Source organism: Rhincodon typus, chromosome 22 (genome assembly GCF_021869965.1).
Source record: "Rhincodon typus isolate 14 chromosome 22, sRhiTyp1.1, whole genome shotgun sequence".
In the NCBI taxonomy this organism is placed as follows: domain Eukaryota; kingdom Metazoa; phylum Chordata; class Chondrichthyes; order Orectolobiformes; family Rhincodontidae; genus Rhincodon; species Rhincodon typus.
The window spans coordinates 16,667,831-16,686,177 of record NC_063353.1 but is presented as its reverse complement, the minus strand read 5'-3'; the positions used below and the strand labels follow the sequence as shown (position 1 = coordinate 16,686,177).

Genomic DNA, 18,347 nt, shown 5'->3' with positions numbered 1-18,347 from the left:
CTGCTGTGGGTCTCTGGATTAACAGTCCAGTGATAGTACCACTAGGCCATTGCCTCCCCTGTCGGGAAGCAAGAAACAAGAGACAGAAAGTAGGCATAAATGGGTTGTTTTCTGTTCGGCAAGATGTAATGCGTAATACATCAGAGGGATCAATGCTGGGGTTTCTACATTTTACAAATTTCTAGAAATGGCGTGGATGAAGGAACAAAATTTATGCTTACTAAATTTGCTGATGACTCAAAGGTAGGCAAGTAATTGAGTTGAGAAGAAGATATATAAGAAAGCTACAAAGATCTGGCCAATAGGCTATTATTAAGGATAACATAAAATTGTTCTTTTCAGCGATTAGAATGAAAAAATGAGCATTTTATCTCAACAGTGAGTGCATGCACATGGATCTGGGTGTATTATTGCATGTTTGCAAATGTTCTGTAGACTAGAACAGCAAGTAATTAGATAGGCAAACAGAATGTTTTTACTTATTACAAAAGGAATTGAAAACAAAAGTAGGGAGGTTATGCTTCTGTCATATAGGACATTAGTGATACCACATCTGGATTATTGTGCATAGTATTGGTCTCCTCATTTAAAGAAAAATATAAATTCAGTGGAAGCAGTTTAGACTATCCTTGCAATGGAGGGCTTTTCTTTTGATGAAACTACACTTTACTGCATACAGTCCTGGTGGCCACACCACTTATTGTATTCAGTTCTGGTCACCACACTACCAGACGGATGTGGATGCTTTGGCCAGGGTACAGGAAAGGTTTACCAGGATGTTGCCTGGTATGCAGAATTTTAGCTATGAAGAAAGGTTGGATAGACTGAGTTTATATATAAGATTGCAAATGGCATGGGTAGAGTGGAAAGTATGAGGCTTTTTCCCAGGGTGGAGGGGTCAATTACTAGGGGAGGCAATGGCCTAGTGGTATTATAGCTGGACTGTTAATCTAGAGAGCCAGATAACATTCCGGAGACCAAGGTTTGAATCCCGCCACGGCAGATGGTGGAATTTGAATCCAATAAAATATCTGGAATTAAGAATCTAATGATGAGCATGAATCCACTGTTGATTGTTGGAAAAACCCATCTGGTTCACTAATGTCCTTTAGGGAAGGAAACTGTCGTCCTTACCTGGTCTGGTCTACATGTGACTCCAGACTCACAGCAATGTGGCTAATTCATAACTGCCCTCTGGGCAATTAGGGATGGGCAATAACTGCTGCCCAGCCAGCGACACCGTCATCCAATTAATGAATAAAGGAATAAAAAAGGATACAGGTTCAAGGTGCAGGGTGGGGGCAAGTTGAGTTTAAAAGAAATGTGGGAGTCAAGTTTTTCACACAATGGGTAGTGAGTGCCTCAAACGTGCTGCCAGAGGTGATGTTGGAAGCAGACATAATTGCAGCATTCTAGAAGCACCTGAACGAATAAGTGAATAGGGAGGGATTAGAGGGCTACGGATCCTTCTAAGTGAAGACAGTTTTAGTAAGGAAGGGCAAAATGTGTCGGCACAGGCTGGGAGGGCTGCAGAGCCTGTTACTATGCTGCATTGTTCTTTGTTCTTTGAAAGACATTCTAACATGGCACTTAAAGTTCAAGATAATCAGGTAACAAAGAAATGTTGGACGAGCAAAATTGTATATTTGTATCTACTGGAGTTCAGAGGAGAAAGAGGCGATGACTGAATCATGCAAGATCCTGAGAAGTCTTGACTGGTTGGATGTGGAAGGATGTTTCCTCTTCTGGAGGAATTTAGCACTAGGGTCACTGTTCAAAACTAAAATGTTATCCATTTAAGTGAGTGATGAGAAGAAAAGGTCGACAGTTTACTGCCTTTTGAGGTAGATAGTCTTTGAAATAATTTTAAAGCAAAGATAGGTATATTCTTGACAAAAGAGACAAAAGAACTGAAATCAGAAATCTGAAACAAAAGCAGAAATTGCTGGAAAATCTCAAGAGGTCTGGTGGCATCTGTGGAAAGAAATCAGAGTTAATGTTTCAGGTCCAGTGAGGGTTCTGAAGGAGGGTCACTGGACGTGAAATGTTAACTCTTGATTTCTCTCCACAGATGGCAACAGACCTGCTGAGATTTTCCAGCAATTTCTGCTTTTGTTTCAGGTACATTCTTGTTAAACAAAGAGATGAAAGGTTGTTTGGGGTTGGTGGGTATATGGAGCAATCAGATCAGCAGTGATCTTATTGAATGGTAGAGCAGACTCAAGGGGCCAAATGACCTATGTTTGTTCCTACGCATATGTTGGTATGTGTAGAAATATAGAGATATGCATTTATACTATTCCAAGTGGACTCATGGCTAGTAAATTCAAATTATTCTCCTTTGAAAAAAATTCTCCTGCAACTTCCTAACACCACAACATTAACACATTCAGAATGACTTCTCAAGCTCATACCACTAAGTTTCAAAGCAAGCTGAAACAACACCCAAACCCTACCTTTCAGTCCCAAACTTAGGTTGCAATAATTTCAGTTCAGGATTAATGGCACGCTCCTCTTTCTTCTTGGACAAAATGGAGGATGCAAAACACTTGGAAGGATGTACATCCATTGCTGGAGAAGTTACCATTGGATCCTAAAGAACAGAATACAAACATGTCCTGTGAAGTATTGATAAGTACCTTTGTGCATTTGAATCCAATTTGTAATACTGACTCACTCAAGTCCTTTAACTTTGAGATTACTACCAGTGGATTTCCAAAGTGTAACTCTTCCAAGGCATGCCAAATTTAAAAATACAGACACTCCCTAAAATCGATTCCCTGCAAGATCCATTAAAATTAAACTTTATGGCAGCTGGTATTAGTTAGCCCTAGCCATTTGAAATTAGGCTTGCATGGAGGTACACTGGCAAAAAAAAAATCAAGGAAAACTCAAATTTCACAACCACGCCAGGCATGTCCTCAGAGCAATTCATGAACTGCAAATTTTGTATATACTTATTTAGCCCCCTTTTAGTTTTTTCTTAGTGCACCAATTTAAAAAGAACTAACATCACACCTAAATGTTTTAAAAAAGATAAAGGTCAGTTTAATATACAACTATTGCTAAATTAGAAAGTAAGCAATGATAGTTATTAGCTAAAAGATAGATGCAAAGATTGAAAGTCGTTACAGATAAATAGACTTATAGAGATAAAACTAAGATAAGTTTCTGCCATCATTTCAAGCTTGGCTTGGTTGAATATTTCTCTGTCAGGTGAAAGGATCGGAAATTTGAAGACAAAAGTCTGCACATGGAATGGTTTCTGTAGTCAAATAATTGGAGGGTTCTGCCACGGATGGATTGAGTGTACCAGGTTTTAGAATAGAACGAAGACTCCTTTGTTTTGCTTTTATGGCATTGTAGGTTCTGGTGCTTGATAGCCTGCTTCAGTACAGTAGTGCCTTCCTCCACTTCCCTATTGAGAACCCACTCTCATAGCTGGTGCATCTCAGAATTCTTCTTGCAATTCCATCCAAAATGGTGGCTCATAGCCTGTCATATCAGTATCAAAACAAAATTGATGTTGTGTTAATTTCAAATGAGCCATTATTCTACAAGGCAAAATTAATTTTGTTGGAATTTCCTTTCCAATTTGTGTTTGGAAACTCCCAGTTCCCTGTTCTCTCAGGAGTTTTGAACTCTTAAACATTTAGAAGGATCCATTGTGTTGCTACGTGTTAGTTAAACTATAAATGTTTCCTTTTGTGATCGGTCCTGAGATAATATTGTTCAATAGCCTTTGAAAACACAGTGGAACTGACAGTTGTCTGCTGTGCCTATCATCTTGAAAGAACACTTGAAACTTAAAACAAAGAACTGTGGATGTTGGAAATCTGAAACAAAAACGCAGCAGGTCTGGCAGCATCTGTGGAAAGAAAGCAGATTCAATGTTTAAGCTCCAGTGACCATTCGGGACCCTACTGGATCCAAAACTTCGACTCTACTTTCTGTCTACAGATGCTGCCAGACCTAAGGAGTTTCTCCAGCTATTTCAGTTTTGTTTCACTTGAAACTTAATTTAAAGGATTTTCTTTTTAGGTTAGAGATTTTAAAGCTCATGAAGCAGATTTCTTTTAAAAATCTGCAATATCAGAACTTCACAGACATGACACAAAGATGTTTTATAAATATGAAAAGAGAAAGGAAACAAGGGCCCATTCAAGCGAAAAGAAACATGTGTGTGCAGAAGACTTAGAATGGATCATAATGAATACTTAGCATTTGTCTTCCAAAAGGAGGATTGTGCATGCTTGCAGGTATAGGGTTTGATGGTGAATTATCAGCATTCACTTCCATTAGCTCTACAAAACAAACTGCAATGTCAAGACTTAGCAAAAAGATCAAATTAACATGGAAATCCTGAAGATGCAGCCTACTGCTTAGTGTTCCACCCTGTTATGTACTAGGATTTCTACCACTGACCCCCATGCAAAAGGCAGTAATCATTTACGTAAGTCACGTGGTGTAAATTTGACTTTTTCCATTCTCATGTTGCTGTTAGAAACCCCACAAAAAAAATCATGCTTTATTTAATTAAGTGCTACAGCTTTTCATGGCAACATAATCATACCTATTGCTGAACATTCTAGCCCTGAAAAAATAATTTTGTTCTGGTGGAGTGCTGCTAAATCTTACCATTACAATTGTAAGACATTTTAAATTTTTTTTCTGAAAAAAGTATTTTCAGAATATTTCACGTCTACTTTCACCTCTTGTCTTTGTCCTAATCTTTATTTTTCTCCATGTAACATTTTTCGAAAGCTTTTTGATTTTAGTGATACTCATTTCCTGGTTATTTGTCGGTAAGAATGTTTTAATGTGATTAGCTACTTCGACAGCTTAATACATCACTGCAGCTTCATGCTAGGAATCCACATTAAAACAACATTACAATTTACTGAACCCACATATGAGAATAAATATTTCCTACCCAGTCAAATAACAGATAGTCCTCTGGAATAGTATTCAAAAGCTCCTTGTAAATCTCTTGGAGTTCTTCCCCAAGGGTCAACCCACTGTCCAGTTCTTTCATCATTTCTGAGTCCACCTTTAAGAAAATTACAAGAAATACACTTTTGTCACTTAATTCTCATTTCTTTAACAAATAAACTCAACCAATACTAACAGGGACTCTGCACTGTCTATTATGGTTATCGAAAAATCAAAACATTTGCACATTTCAGGTACTGTTAATGCCATATGAAAACTATTCTTTTCTCCTTAACTAAGTAGATTTGAAAATTCAAAGAAGAAACAAAAATGACAAAGAAAGAGTTCATAGACCATAAAATATAGGAGCAATAACAGGCCTTTCAACCTATTAAGTCTGCTCCACAATTCAATGAGATCATGGCTGATCTGATAATCCTCAACTTTTCTTTCCCATGTTTTTCCCATTACCTTACTGACTAAAAATCTGTCTTAAACATGCTTAATGACCCAGACCTACAATTTTTTGTAATAAATAATTCCGTAGATTCACTACCCTCTGCAAGACGAAATTCCTCCTCATCTCTATTAAACGGCGAGTACTTACTCTGAGATTATGCCCTTTGGTCCTAGATTCTTCCAAAGAGAGAAATAATCTCTCAGCATCTGCCTCATCAAGCCTCCAAAGACTTTTCAGTTTCAATGGAACAAAGGAACAGGAGTAGGCCATTCAGTCCTCTCGAAACTGTCCCACTGGTCAATGACATCACGGTTAATCTGTGGCCTAACTCAATATATTCATGACTTTGGCCCATACCCTTTAATATCTTTGCTTAACAAAAAATTACCTATCTCAGATTTAAAATTAGCAACTGATCCATCATCCATTGCCATCTGTGGAACAGAGTTCCAAGCATTTACCATCCTTTGTGTGTAGAAGTGCTTCCTAATATCACTCCTGAATGGCCTGGCCCTGATTCTCAGATTATGGCATCTAGTTCTAGAATCCCGAACTAGTGGGAATAGTCTAACTAACCTGTATTTTTTCTGCTTATATCCTGAAGACTTTGATCAGATTATCCCTTATCCTTCTAAATTGCAGAAAAAAAAAGGCTTAAATTTGTATAAAAACCAGAAGAACTGTAGATGCTGGAAATCAGAAATGAAAACAGAAATTGCTGAAAAGCTAAGTGGATCCTCAGAACCTTTCCTCAGACCCTTCGGTCTCAGGAAGGGTCACTCGACCAGAAAGGTTAACTCCGATTTCTTTCCACAGGTGCTGCCATACCTGTTGAGTTTTCCCAGCAATTTATGTTTTTGTTTCTTAATTTTCATAATCTCTCCTCATAACTTGACTCCTGAAGTCCAGTGCCATTCTTGTAAACTTAGACTGTACTCCTTCCAAGATCAATATATCCTTCCTAAGGTGTAGTGTCTTGATCTGCTCAAAATCCTCCAAATGGGAGTACCATCTGGCAAGTACCCTGTTCAATCCTTTTTCAGTTTGAAATAGATAATTTCATACTTCTTACATTGAACTCCATCTGCCACAATTTTGCCCATTCATATAGTCTGTCAATTCATTTAGTGTATCAAAGGTTTCAGTAAGGTTGCCATTAATTTGTTTATATCCAATGAATAGAGACCAATTTAACCTCTACTCGTAAGAAAATAGTTGGGTTCAACTTAGTAAGTGTTTTTTAGACTGGCTCCGATGCCAAAATATCTTTTCTTAAACAAGGGAATCAAAACTATACACAGTATTCTAGGTGTAGTGTGACTAGTGCTTTACATAGTTTTAGCAAGACTTCCCTATTTTTCTACTGTACTGTCTTTGAAGTAATGTGCAACATTCTATTTGCCTTCACTATTACATGTTGAACCTGTATGCTAGCTTTACTGATTCTTACATGAGGACACCCTAATGTCTCTGTGCAGCTTTGATATGATAATCAGTTCTTCCATTCTTCCTGCCACATTTTCTCACATTATATTCCATTCGCCAAGTTTTTGCCCCCACAGTTAACCTTTCTATAGTCTTTTTGTGTCATCCTCACCACGCGTCTTCCTAACAATGTACTACAGCCAAATCAAGTACAGAAAGATTAACAAAGGGAAAGAAAACTTAGATTAAGACAGCAATAAAGTAGTAAGAACAAAAATATAAATTAAAAATTGACATTTTCAAACACTTCAAAAGCAAGTTATCATCTGTAGGAATGAGACTGCACCAATTTCAGTCATTCCCTTTCTGACTTTGAGGAGTGGATTTACATTAGATTAACAACTAGCACATCGTTAATAATCTTAACTTTGTGATAAGTATAATGGGAAATTAATGTCCAAATCAAACAAGCTCTTCAAAATAACAAGCAATTATGACTAAAATGTCACTTGCATGAAGCAAACGATGAAGTGACCAACTAGTAAGCTTGAATATCTATATATATATATCATTTCTCCTCAACCTTTGAACTTGCTTCATGATCTATCCATTGATAAATGCATGCTTTGTTAAATCACCATTAGTTTCTCGGCAAGATCTGTTACATGCTTTAATCAAAAACAATAATCTTTTTACAATGAATAAATACCTCTCCCTCAATGTGATTGTATACAGCAGGATATATCTGGAGATAGATTGTGTCAATAAACTTTCTGTCTGAAATTCGAACATCTGCTGTTCGTGCTATCATCTTTTTGGACACCCTGATGTTGACAGTGGCAGGCTGTGCATGCTCTGTTCCCTTTCGTCGTATTCTCCGATTTAGTTTCTGTCTTTTCTCTTCCTCCTCAAGTTCCTAAAAAAAAGAAATCTCTTCCATAGATTAATTTGCATCTCGAACAAATGTAATTATTCATGAAATCTGCATTAGAGTTTAATTTTCTTTGCCCTACCCTCAGTTGCAGCCAGGTTATTTAATTTAATTGATTCATGATTTTATTGGGAAGTGAATTATAAATATATCTTGGGCAAATCAGAACTAATGCTCAGCTCCTGTACAATTTATTCCTTCAATGTCCATGCAGGGTAGTTTATTAAAAATGATCTATTCAGAAGAATAATGCATTGTCTTACTCAGTTCAAGTCTTCCTTTTGAAATATTCATCTTGTTAAAATACTGATTATTTGGACACCATATATAAAGTAATGCATATAATGTACATCATTAAAACAACTACTATTTTTCAATTGTGTTACACATTTGGGTTGAATATTAGGATCTAGGAATAGTTATTGATAGTGATTATTAAATACTTCAGAAACCACAAAGTACCAGATGCTGGGATCATTAAAAGTGTACAATGCATCTGGCAGGGCTTAAATTAAATAAGATGTGAATAGAATTAGTGACAATGTATATGTGCATTAGGAACAAGTATAACTTTTGCACTTAACTAGGGAAAGGGCAATAGTGTTGCAAAGTGGGCAAGAAATGCTGGCTCAGCCGGTGATATCCTCATGCCATCAGCAAATTTTTAAAAATCTTTTACTCTTGGAACATTGATTCAAAATCAGTCAAGACTGTAAGAATATGATATTCTCTCTGATGGCTGCAAAGGCCCAATATCACATCACTTGGTAGTCTCAAATTTGTTTCCAGCCAGTCCAAACCTACAACATAAAACAGATCCTAGTGTGACACAACCCCAATTTGCCCCAAGGCTGCAGTAGCAATAATTGCTCTATAGCAGTGGTCATGCCATGTGCATCAAGCCATCCCATATCTGATGCCGATGCTCGGTGGGAGAACTTTAAGAATTACAATGCTCTTTTGCAACACACGTGTTCATAACTAAAGCCTTGCTGGAAGGTTTTCTAACTAAAGCACTGCAGCCAAAAAAACACAAATGAAAGACATATCTGCAAGTGGCACACTGATACTTCATTAAATACATCTAACATAGTATTTGTTTCTACCATATAATTTGCACTTATGTACTGTTATGATTCCTGAATAGATTGATAACTTTTGAAATTATATTTAATTTTCCAATGATTGACTGCAAGATCACACAAGAATTCAAGTTTGAAGATCTTTACTGTAACAAACAAGCTAAAAGCAACATTGTTTAAACATCAATCAGCAGGCAAATTATAGTCTAAATTACAGCAAAAGAAACTCCCCGTTTAACTTCCAATGTAACCAAACATCCTATGCCATGGATATATGTTATGCTGTCCCTTCTTTATTGTCCAGGAGCCAGTCCATATTTATGCTCAGTTCCTGATGATTTCTTTTCTTTTCCTAGACAGCCATCTGCTAATCTCAGGAATGACTCCAGTTTACACTGGGGAATAGGAGATAGTAGGAACTGCAGATGCTGGAGAATCCGAGACAACAAGGTGCAGGGCTGGATGAACACAGCAGGCCAAGCAGCATCATAGGAGCAGAGAGGCTGACGTTTCGGGCCTAGACCCTTCATCAGAAAAGGGGGAGGGGAAGGGGGTTTTGAAATAAATAGGGAGAGAGTGGGAGGCGGATAGAAGAGGGATAGAGGAGAGGATAGGTGGAGAGGAAACAAACAGGTCGAAGAGGCGGGGATGGGGCCAGGAAAGGTGAGTGTAGGTAGGGAGTTAGGAAGGGGATAGGTCAGTCCAGGGAGGACGGACAGGTCAAGGGGGCGGGATGAGGTAGGTCGGTAGGAGATGGAGGTGCGGCTTGAGGTGGGAGGAGGGGATAGGTGGGAGGAAGAACAGGTTAGGGAGGCAGGGACGAGCTGGACTGGTTTTGGGATGCGGTGGGGGGAGGGGAGATTTTGAAACTTGTGAAATCCACATTGATACCATTGGGCTGCAGGGTTCCCAAGCGGAATATGAGTTGCTGTTCCTGCAACCTTCGGGTGGCATCGTTGTGGCACTGCAGGAGGCCCAGGATGGACATGTCGTCTGAGGAATGGGAGGGGGAGTTGAAATGGTTCGCGACTGGGAGGTGCAGTTGTTTGTTGCGAATGGAGCGTAGGTGTTCTGCAAAGCGGTCCCCGAGTCTCCGCTTGGTTTCCCCGATGTAGAGGAAGCCACACCGGGTACAGCGGATGCAGTATACCACATTGGCAGATGTGCAGGTGAACATCTGCTTGATGTGGAAAGTCTTCTTGGGGCCTGGGATGGGGGTGAGGGAGGAGGTATGGGGGCAGGTGTAGCACTTCCTGCGGTTGCAGGGAAAAGTGCCGGGTGTGGTGGAGCTGGAGGGGAGTGTGGAGCGGACAAGGGAGTCACGGAGAGAGTTGTCCCTCCGGAAAGCAGATAAAGGTGGGGAGGGAAAGATGTCTTTGGTGGTGGGGTCGGATTGCAGATGGCGGAAGTGTCGGAGGATGATGCGTTGGATCCGGAGGTTGGTGGGGTGGTACGTGAGGACGAGGGGGATTCTTTTTTGGTTTTTATTGCGTGGACGGGGTGTGAGGGATGAGGTGCGGGAGATGTGGGAGACACGGTTGAGGGCGTTCTCGACCACCGAGGAGGGGAAGTTACGGTCCTTGAAAAACGAGGACAACTGAGATGTACGGGAGTGGAATGCCTCATCCTGGGAGCAGATGCGGCGGAGGCGAAGGAATTGGGAATAGGGGATAGCATTTTTGCAGGAAGGTGGGTGGGAGGAGGAGTATTCTAGGTAGCTGTGGGAGTCGGTGGGCTTACTTCACTCCAGCCCAAGCTAGGGCTACCAGCCTCCTTCAAGTCTTCATTTACCTGGTCTCCTCAATGTGAGTGTGAACTCCCACCACACACCCACCCCAAGGTCTGCATGTTGAATCAACAAACTCAGTATTTTCTTTGCTTCGGGTGCAGGACTGCTGCCTCCATCTCCTGCTCTCTGTCTCTCAGACGGCTGAAAATTTACTTATGTTGTAAGAAACTGAAATCCAATATGATTACTGTACTCTGTTGACCCTTCTGCTCTCAAAGTTTATCACCATGACAATGTGAATCACATACCCTGGTAGAAATAATAATGGACCATCTTCTTAACACCAAATTCCATTCTCCCTTGGAATTAAACTGACAGCTGAAATCATATTTGATTATAAAACCTGACAATTTTAACATTTGCCTGCGAGTCTTGGAGACTAACCATTTTTCAGTCAATTTAACTGCTCTTCTCGTTGTCTACGAGTGTGAACATCTTGTACCTTTTTCACAGTATGTCAACCAGGGCAATCCAAGCTCATAGAAAGAAGACTATTGTTGGTTGTTGAGTAGAATTCAAAGACTCCTTCATCATTCCATCTTACCTTAAATTAAACAGGCAGTTCCAAAAAAAAACAACCTTACAAACATTTAATTCATAACAGTACCATCAGTATTTTCTCTTGCGTGTATTTTTTAACTTCCTGAGTCTGATCATATGTGAGTGCTTGAATCAGGGGAGGAAGGCTTGTTTCAGGATCACTGTCTCCTCCGTCTGGAGTGGAAGTTTCCAACAGCCTATATAAAGGTAATAAATATGTTACACAAATTATATTCATTGATTATAAAAATTAAAATTTTGATATTCGAGACATTGTGTTGGATCTCCTTGTTTTTGGTTGACCCAATTACACCATCCTATAGCAAATATGTCAAGGATGTCTTCCCTGGTGCATATACAAAATGGAGTTTTTGGTCATGTCGGGTTACCAATTCCCATTGTTTTATCTGCTCTCCGAAATGACTCTCTCAAACAGAAACATTGATCCAAGTCCAACAGGGTAGGGAGGAAAGATATGATCCAGATCTAATGTTGGGAGAAGGATAGAGTATTTAATCTTCATCCAAGCAGATGTGAAAGTGGTGCAAGGCTCAGAGAGAACATAATCTCAAACTGAGGGGAACAATTTGGGTCAATGGAGAAACAAAGGCTAAGACCCCAACTACATCACAGGCATGACCCCTGAAGACTTGCACTCCAGACCTAGCTCTGCCCCTCACAAACCTGTCCCAGTACAATCACAAGAAACACAAGTAACTTACAAACTGGAAACGTATCCTGGTATGCCATATTTACAATGAACAGGAAAAATCCAAGCTACCTAATTACCACATCATCAGTCAAACAAGGTGTGACTACACCATGGCATTGAGAATATAGTCAGGGTAGTTAAAAAGGTGTTTGGCATGCTTGCCTTCATTGCTCAGCCCTTTCAGTATAGGAGTTGAGAAGTCATGTTGAGGTTTTACAGGATATTGGTGAGGTCTCTTCTGGAATACCATGTCCAGTTCTGGTCACCCAGTTATAGGAAGGATATTATCAAGCTGGACAGGGGTCAGAACAGACTTGCCATAATGTTGCTGGGTATAGAAGGTTTGAGTAATAAAGGAAGGTTGGATGGGTAGGGACTTTTCCACTGGAGGTTGAGACACGACTTGATAGAATTTTGTAAAGTAATGAGAGGTATAGATAAAGTTAATGGTCGTTGTCTTTTCTCTGGGATGGGGGACTTCAAGAGGGTGGGCACATTTTTAAGGTGAGAGGAGAGAGATTTAAAAAAGATATGAGGCAAATTTTTTTACACAGAGGTTGGTTCGTGTGTGGAATGAACTTCCGGAGGAAGTGGTGGATGTGCTTACAATTACAATGTTTAAAAGATGTTTGGATACATACATGAATAGGAAGGGTTTGGAGAGATATGGGCCAGGAGCAGGCAAGTGGGACTAGTTTAGTTTGGGATTATGTTTGGCACGGATTGGTTGGACCAAAGGTCTGTTTCTGTGCTGTATGACTCTTCAACTCTAAGAAGTGTATTTTGTCTGGTTTCTTTTTATATAGAAAGGTTGAGACAAAAGTGTCAAGAGGTCTTCTCAAAGCCAATAAAGTAAACAGCTTGTGAGGCCTTAGGTGTTTTTTTTTGTAAGAGTTGGAACAATAGAAGCAAACTGAATGGATGGGGTCAAGCTCCCATAGAACCAGGAATTTTAGTTTTAGCTTTCTGCAGTTGCTGGGATTTTGAAGCTGGATGCGGAAGCTCTTATTCCTCTCTCTGTTACATAAGAAAGCTGGGGTTCACTTCCTGCTGCTAGAATAGCATGAGAGGCAATCGATTTTACAGAATTTGCCTTGGCCAAGTGTGTGTTTATGGGATGTTACTACATTGGAATAGTTAAGTAGTAGTACTTTATATACACATACATACATATATTTACGGGGCGGCACGGTGGCTCAGTGGTTAGCACTGCTGCCTCACAGCGCCAGGGACCCGGGTTTGATTCCACCCTCGGGCGACTGTCTGTATGGAGTTTGCACATTCTCCCCATGTCTGCGTGCGATTCCAGGTTTGAGGTGATAAAGTGGCAAATCACATTGGTGTCACACCACAAGCCCTGATTATTTGTCATATTCAATTAGAGAAAATCCAATCATCTCCTGTTGGTGTTCAATACCATTACCACCATTGAATCAATCACTATCAACATCTTGGGGGCTTACTATTGACAAAAGCTGAACTGGAACAGCCATTTAAATGCAGGTCAGAGATAATGAATTCTAAGGCCAGTAATTCTTATATTGCCTCCCCAGCGCCTACTATTCATAAGCCACAAGTCAGAAGTGAGATGAAATACTCTCCACTTGCCTGGACAGGCACAGCTAGAAACACAAGGTAATATTATTCAAGTAAAAACAGCCAACTTGATCACTACCCCATCCCACACTTTCAACATTCATTCCCTTCAACACTGACATACAGTGATAATATTTACAAAATGTACTGCAACAATTCACCAAGAGAATTTCAACGGCACTATCTGAACATATGTCTTCCACCACTTGGAAGGTCAGGGCAGCAAATGGATGGAAACAGCCCAATCCCTAAGTCCCCTTCTGACGATGTACCATCTTGACTTGTAAATATATAGCCTTTCTTTCACTGTTGTAGGGTGAAAATCCGGGAACTCCCTCCCCAGTAGCACTGTGGGTGTACCTACACCCCAAGTGCTGTAGCTTTTGAGACCAATTCCTTCTGAAGGGCAATTAGGTGTGACACCCACATTCTATTCACAATCCATGAACTGACGAGTTTATTAAAAGCCAACTTTTGTTAAATTGTCTCAACTTTTTCCAAGGGATTTTACAGCAAAGCTAATAGCACAAAAGTTGACGTTTGTAATAATTCACTTGATACCATATAATGTCTGCCTATACGGTCTTCAACATTTGACCCTATGGAGGACCAAGGAATCACCCTCAGCAAACTGAGCCTGACAGCCCCATAGGACTGAGATCAATCAATTAAACATCTTAGAACATTAAGGGATACAAGGATAGCTCAGCTGTGCCAAAATCCAATTTCTGTGTGTTCAAGTGTATCAGGGATACTGGCAGTGAGTGTGGGTAGGTGGCAATATTCAATTCTGCCCAGCAACAGAGGGCAAGGCTTATTGCAAGGCTCCTAATAGATGACACAGATGTCTTCGAGGATCACTGAACAGGAGTTCAAAGAAGACACACATTTATGTTAAGGAGACAAAGAGTAGGCTCTCAAATAAATCCACAGACGCTGGTATCCATCACCATGCCAGCCTTTAATTACACATGAGCAGCCCTTGACTTTAGTACTGCCTCATTCAGAGCCAGCTACCAGAGTGTCCACATCTCTGACATTCCCCTTTTTATCTGTCAGCCAGGGTTCCCAGATTGGACCACATTAACAGCCCCAATCAGGGAACTCATATTCTATGAGACCCAGCTGGCTGATCTCGTTACAATCACTCCAGACTCCATGTTGTAAGTGCTGATTTTTGGTTAACCTGCAAGAAAGGGAACTGAATGATATGGATCCTGTGCAGGGACTGTGAGTAAATCCCAGTAGCAGTTGGATATCTGCTCTGCTAGAACTCTGGCCACATTATAAGATTTATTAGGCAGATAGATGTTGCATTCAGGGCATAGGGAAAATCCAGGAGATTATGGACAGCTCAAAAGTAGTTGAGTGCCACTCATAGGTAAATATATAAGAATTGAGACAGAAAAGCCAACAAGCAATATCTGCTTGAGTCAACTGGGTAAAATTAGAACACAGGGAAAACACAGAAAAGATCTAGATCGAAGAGCTGTTAGCGAAGAGCTGGAGCTGTGCCTGGAACTATGAACTGGAGTGAAGTTTTCAGGGTCCAGGGGAGCAGTGATCCAGAAAAGGAGCCGTCAGTGAGACAGTCCATGATGGAGAGACTCTTGAGATGGAGTTTCAAGGCCAGATTAGCAAACATGAAGAATTATAATCTCTTGTGAAGCTTAATGCGATCTGTTGGCCCCACTTGGTGAAGGCACTGCTTCCTCAGAGGAACACAGTCAGAGACAGGTTTGTAGGACTATGAGTGGCTCAGCTGTACTGCAGCAAAGGAATAAGCAAGGAAAAGCAATAGCAGTCAGGGATTCATTAATTAGGGGAACGGTCAGATGTTTCTGCAGCTATAGAAGTCACTCAAGTACAGTATGTGGCCTCCCTGGTACGAGAATCAAGGATCACAGTTTGGCTTCATGGAGATGACAAACAACCAGAGGTCATGGTCCACATTGGCTATAATGCATTGGGTAGAAAAGGTGACGTCAGCCTGCAAACAGAATTTCGGAAGCAAGCTAACAAAAATAGGCAGCAGCAGGACCTCAAAAGTAGTCATCTCTGGATTACTCCAATTGGAGAATAAAGCACATAAAACATGGTTGGAAATATGGTACAGGAGAAAGAGATTTAGAAGGACACTGGCACCAGAGGACATGACTCCTGCACAAGCCAGGTGCATTGCGGCCAAACAGAGCATGGAGTCAATACTTGCATGCATTTGGCTAGTGCTGTTGGACACTACCTCTGCAGGGTCCGAGACCAGGAAATAATTTCAGGGAGGAATATCGGGGAGCACAGAATACTGGGAGAAACAGGTAGCAGTAGATTAGGCAATAGTAACATAACAGATGAAGTCTAAGTAAGGGACAAAGAAATGAAGTCTAAATCAGGGTTATATTGTAGGTATGTGAATGTACCAAGTACGGTAAATACAAATGATTAGCTGCAGGTTTAGATTATCATGTGGAATTAGAATGTTGTGACGATAACATTGACGTGACTCTAGGAATGTCAAGTCTGGAAGTTAAAAAAATTCTGGTTACAAGGTATTCAGAAAAAATAGGAAAGGAAGAAGAGGAGAATGGTGGCAGTATTGGTTAAGGAGAGCATTGCAGCGCTGGAGAATGAGGTCCCACAGTGTCCAAGGACAGAAGCAATTGGCTAAAGTGTATAATTACATTGCTCGATATAGCCTACAGACAATCATCTAATAGAAAGGTTTTAGAGGAACAAATGTGCAGGGAAATTACAGAAGTGGAAATATTTTACAGTAGTTAGAATGGAGGATTTTAACTACTACAAAACAGATGGGGATAGTCGTACTGTAAAAGGAACAGTGCGGGAAGTGTTCATAGGTTGTACTCAGGAGAATTCTCTATATAGCAGCAGATGTCCAGTTCAACAAGAAAAGCAGGCACTGATGGATCAAGGTTCTTGGAAATGTGGTAAGCCATGAATGTGAAGTAGTAACGGGGGAATACCCAACAGACAATGCTCATTGTATCATAAGGTCTAGGCCAATGGTAGAGAAGGTCAGTGCCCAATCCAGAATAACAACAATAAACTGGGGACAGCCAACTTCAATGGGGCAAGAATGGAGCTAGGCTGGATAGACTGCAACCAAAGGTTGGTGGATAAAACTGTAGCTGAACAATGGGCTACCTTCCAAAACAAAGAAACAGTTCTGGCACAGTCAAGGAATACTCCTTCAAAAAGGAAAGATCAGGCAAAGAAACACAAATCTCCCTGGATGAGAAAGCACATAGAAATTGATGAAGAAGTTCGCTTATGACGCATCAGTTCAAAAATACAATTGAGAATCAAACTGAATATAAAAGTTTCTTAGGTATAAAAAAAAAGAGAGATCATGAATAGAGACTGACAGGACACCCCAGAGCCTAATCTGCACCAAGCCCTCAGGACCAGGACTATACCAAGGCTCTGTGCTATAAAGTGAGGGTATGGTCAATTTTATCATACCCTGATAAACTCCAAAGGATTAATACTTTGCACATTTTTCATAGGTTTTGCTGAATATCTGAGGCTATAATAATATTATTGGATATAATGATATTTTGGCAAGAGAAGTTAAAGAATAGTTTGTTTAAATTTTAAAATGCTAATAATTCACCTTTGGGTCTTTTCAACAGATGGAATGCCATAACAGAACATGGCAGGCTGAAGTATATAAAAAGCTTTTACTTCATTGTGCTTCACAGAATTATTATTCACAAATCAATTTTATAGTTTCATAACTAATGCAAAAAATACATCATTTATCAAATACAAGTTCAATAGTGAATGTTATTCAGGAACTAAATCGGATGAAATAGATGTTCTATTTGATGGTCTCGAACTACCATTCCAACCCCACTCTGTAGCAACTTTAAATGAGCTGTTCTAACAGCTGCCTCAGTAATATAAGCTAATCAAAACCTTATAACATACATCGGGCTCTGAAGTGATTTTAGTGACCTAGTGAGCAATGCACAGCCTGTAAGGGAAGAAGTAGTGACAGGAAGAGGCATTATAGTATTGCTCCATCCATGTCTGGGCCTGAGCTGCTTCACAATATTCTCCATGTTGACTCACTATATTCCACACCCTACCCTCACCTTTTCCACTTGCTAGCGTGCAATTTCTCATTACTGACAGCCAGCAATCATCCAACCTCCTCTAAGTGAAGGTCAGTGCAAAGCAAATTCAGTTAATCACAGCTGAGGCCTGGAGTCCAGTGGGGTTGGGATGGGAAGGAATGAAGCCCGAGAGTCATAAGATCTTGTGGGGGAAGAATCAGATGCAAGGGGTGCAGTATCATGGAATCCCCACAGTGTGGAAGCAGGCCAATCAGCCCATCGAGTTCACATCGACCTTTCGAAGAGCATCCGACCCAGATCCAGCCCCCTACCCTAACCCTGCATTGCCCATGGCTAACGACCTAACCTGCACATCCTTGGACCCTACGGGGCAATTTAGGATTGGGACAAAGCAGGCTGATCACCTGTTTTAGTGTGATCTTCACACAAGTTCATGAAAATGAGATCACTTGTGATTGCAAGCATTGTATGGGTAAGATTTTTGCAGCAGTTTTGGAGTGTACTTTGATTTAATAAAGAACATTCGGGGAAAAAAAAACACCACTGTCCTACCAAACTGTACAACTGCTCTCTCGTAAGAGAGAGAGAGGAGTGGTAGTGGTTTAACATTAGTGTCCCCACCCCTCAGACTAGGGGAGAGATTGAGAAGGCCAGTCTTTTATGGTAACCTCAGCTGCAGCAGGAATTATCATAGAATCCCTACAGTGTTGAAGCAGGCCATTGTGCCCATCAAGTCACACTGACCCTCCAAAGAGCATCCCACCCAGACCCACCCCCTACCCT

General features: G+C 40.5%; 1 protein-coding gene across 1 annotated transcript in view; it reads right to left on the bottom strand.

The window, feature by feature from the left end:
* The window catches only part of ccdc87 (coiled-coil domain containing 87), a 68,666-nt gene that overhangs the window by 35,924 nt on the left and 14,395 nt on the right, over nt 1-18,347 (bottom strand). Inside the window, exons 9-12 of the mRNA XM_048610585.1 lie at nt 11,227-11,356; nt 7,527-7,733; nt 4,934-5,050; nt 2,457-2,593 (exon numbers count right to left, since the gene is read on the bottom strand). Of these exons, the coding sequence (XP_048466542.1) occupies nt 2,457-2,593; nt 4,934-5,050; nt 7,527-7,733; nt 11,227-11,356 (591 nt within the window). The remainder of the gene's footprint in view (nt 1-2,456; nt 2,594-4,933; nt 5,051-7,526; nt 7,734-11,226; nt 11,357-18,347) is intronic.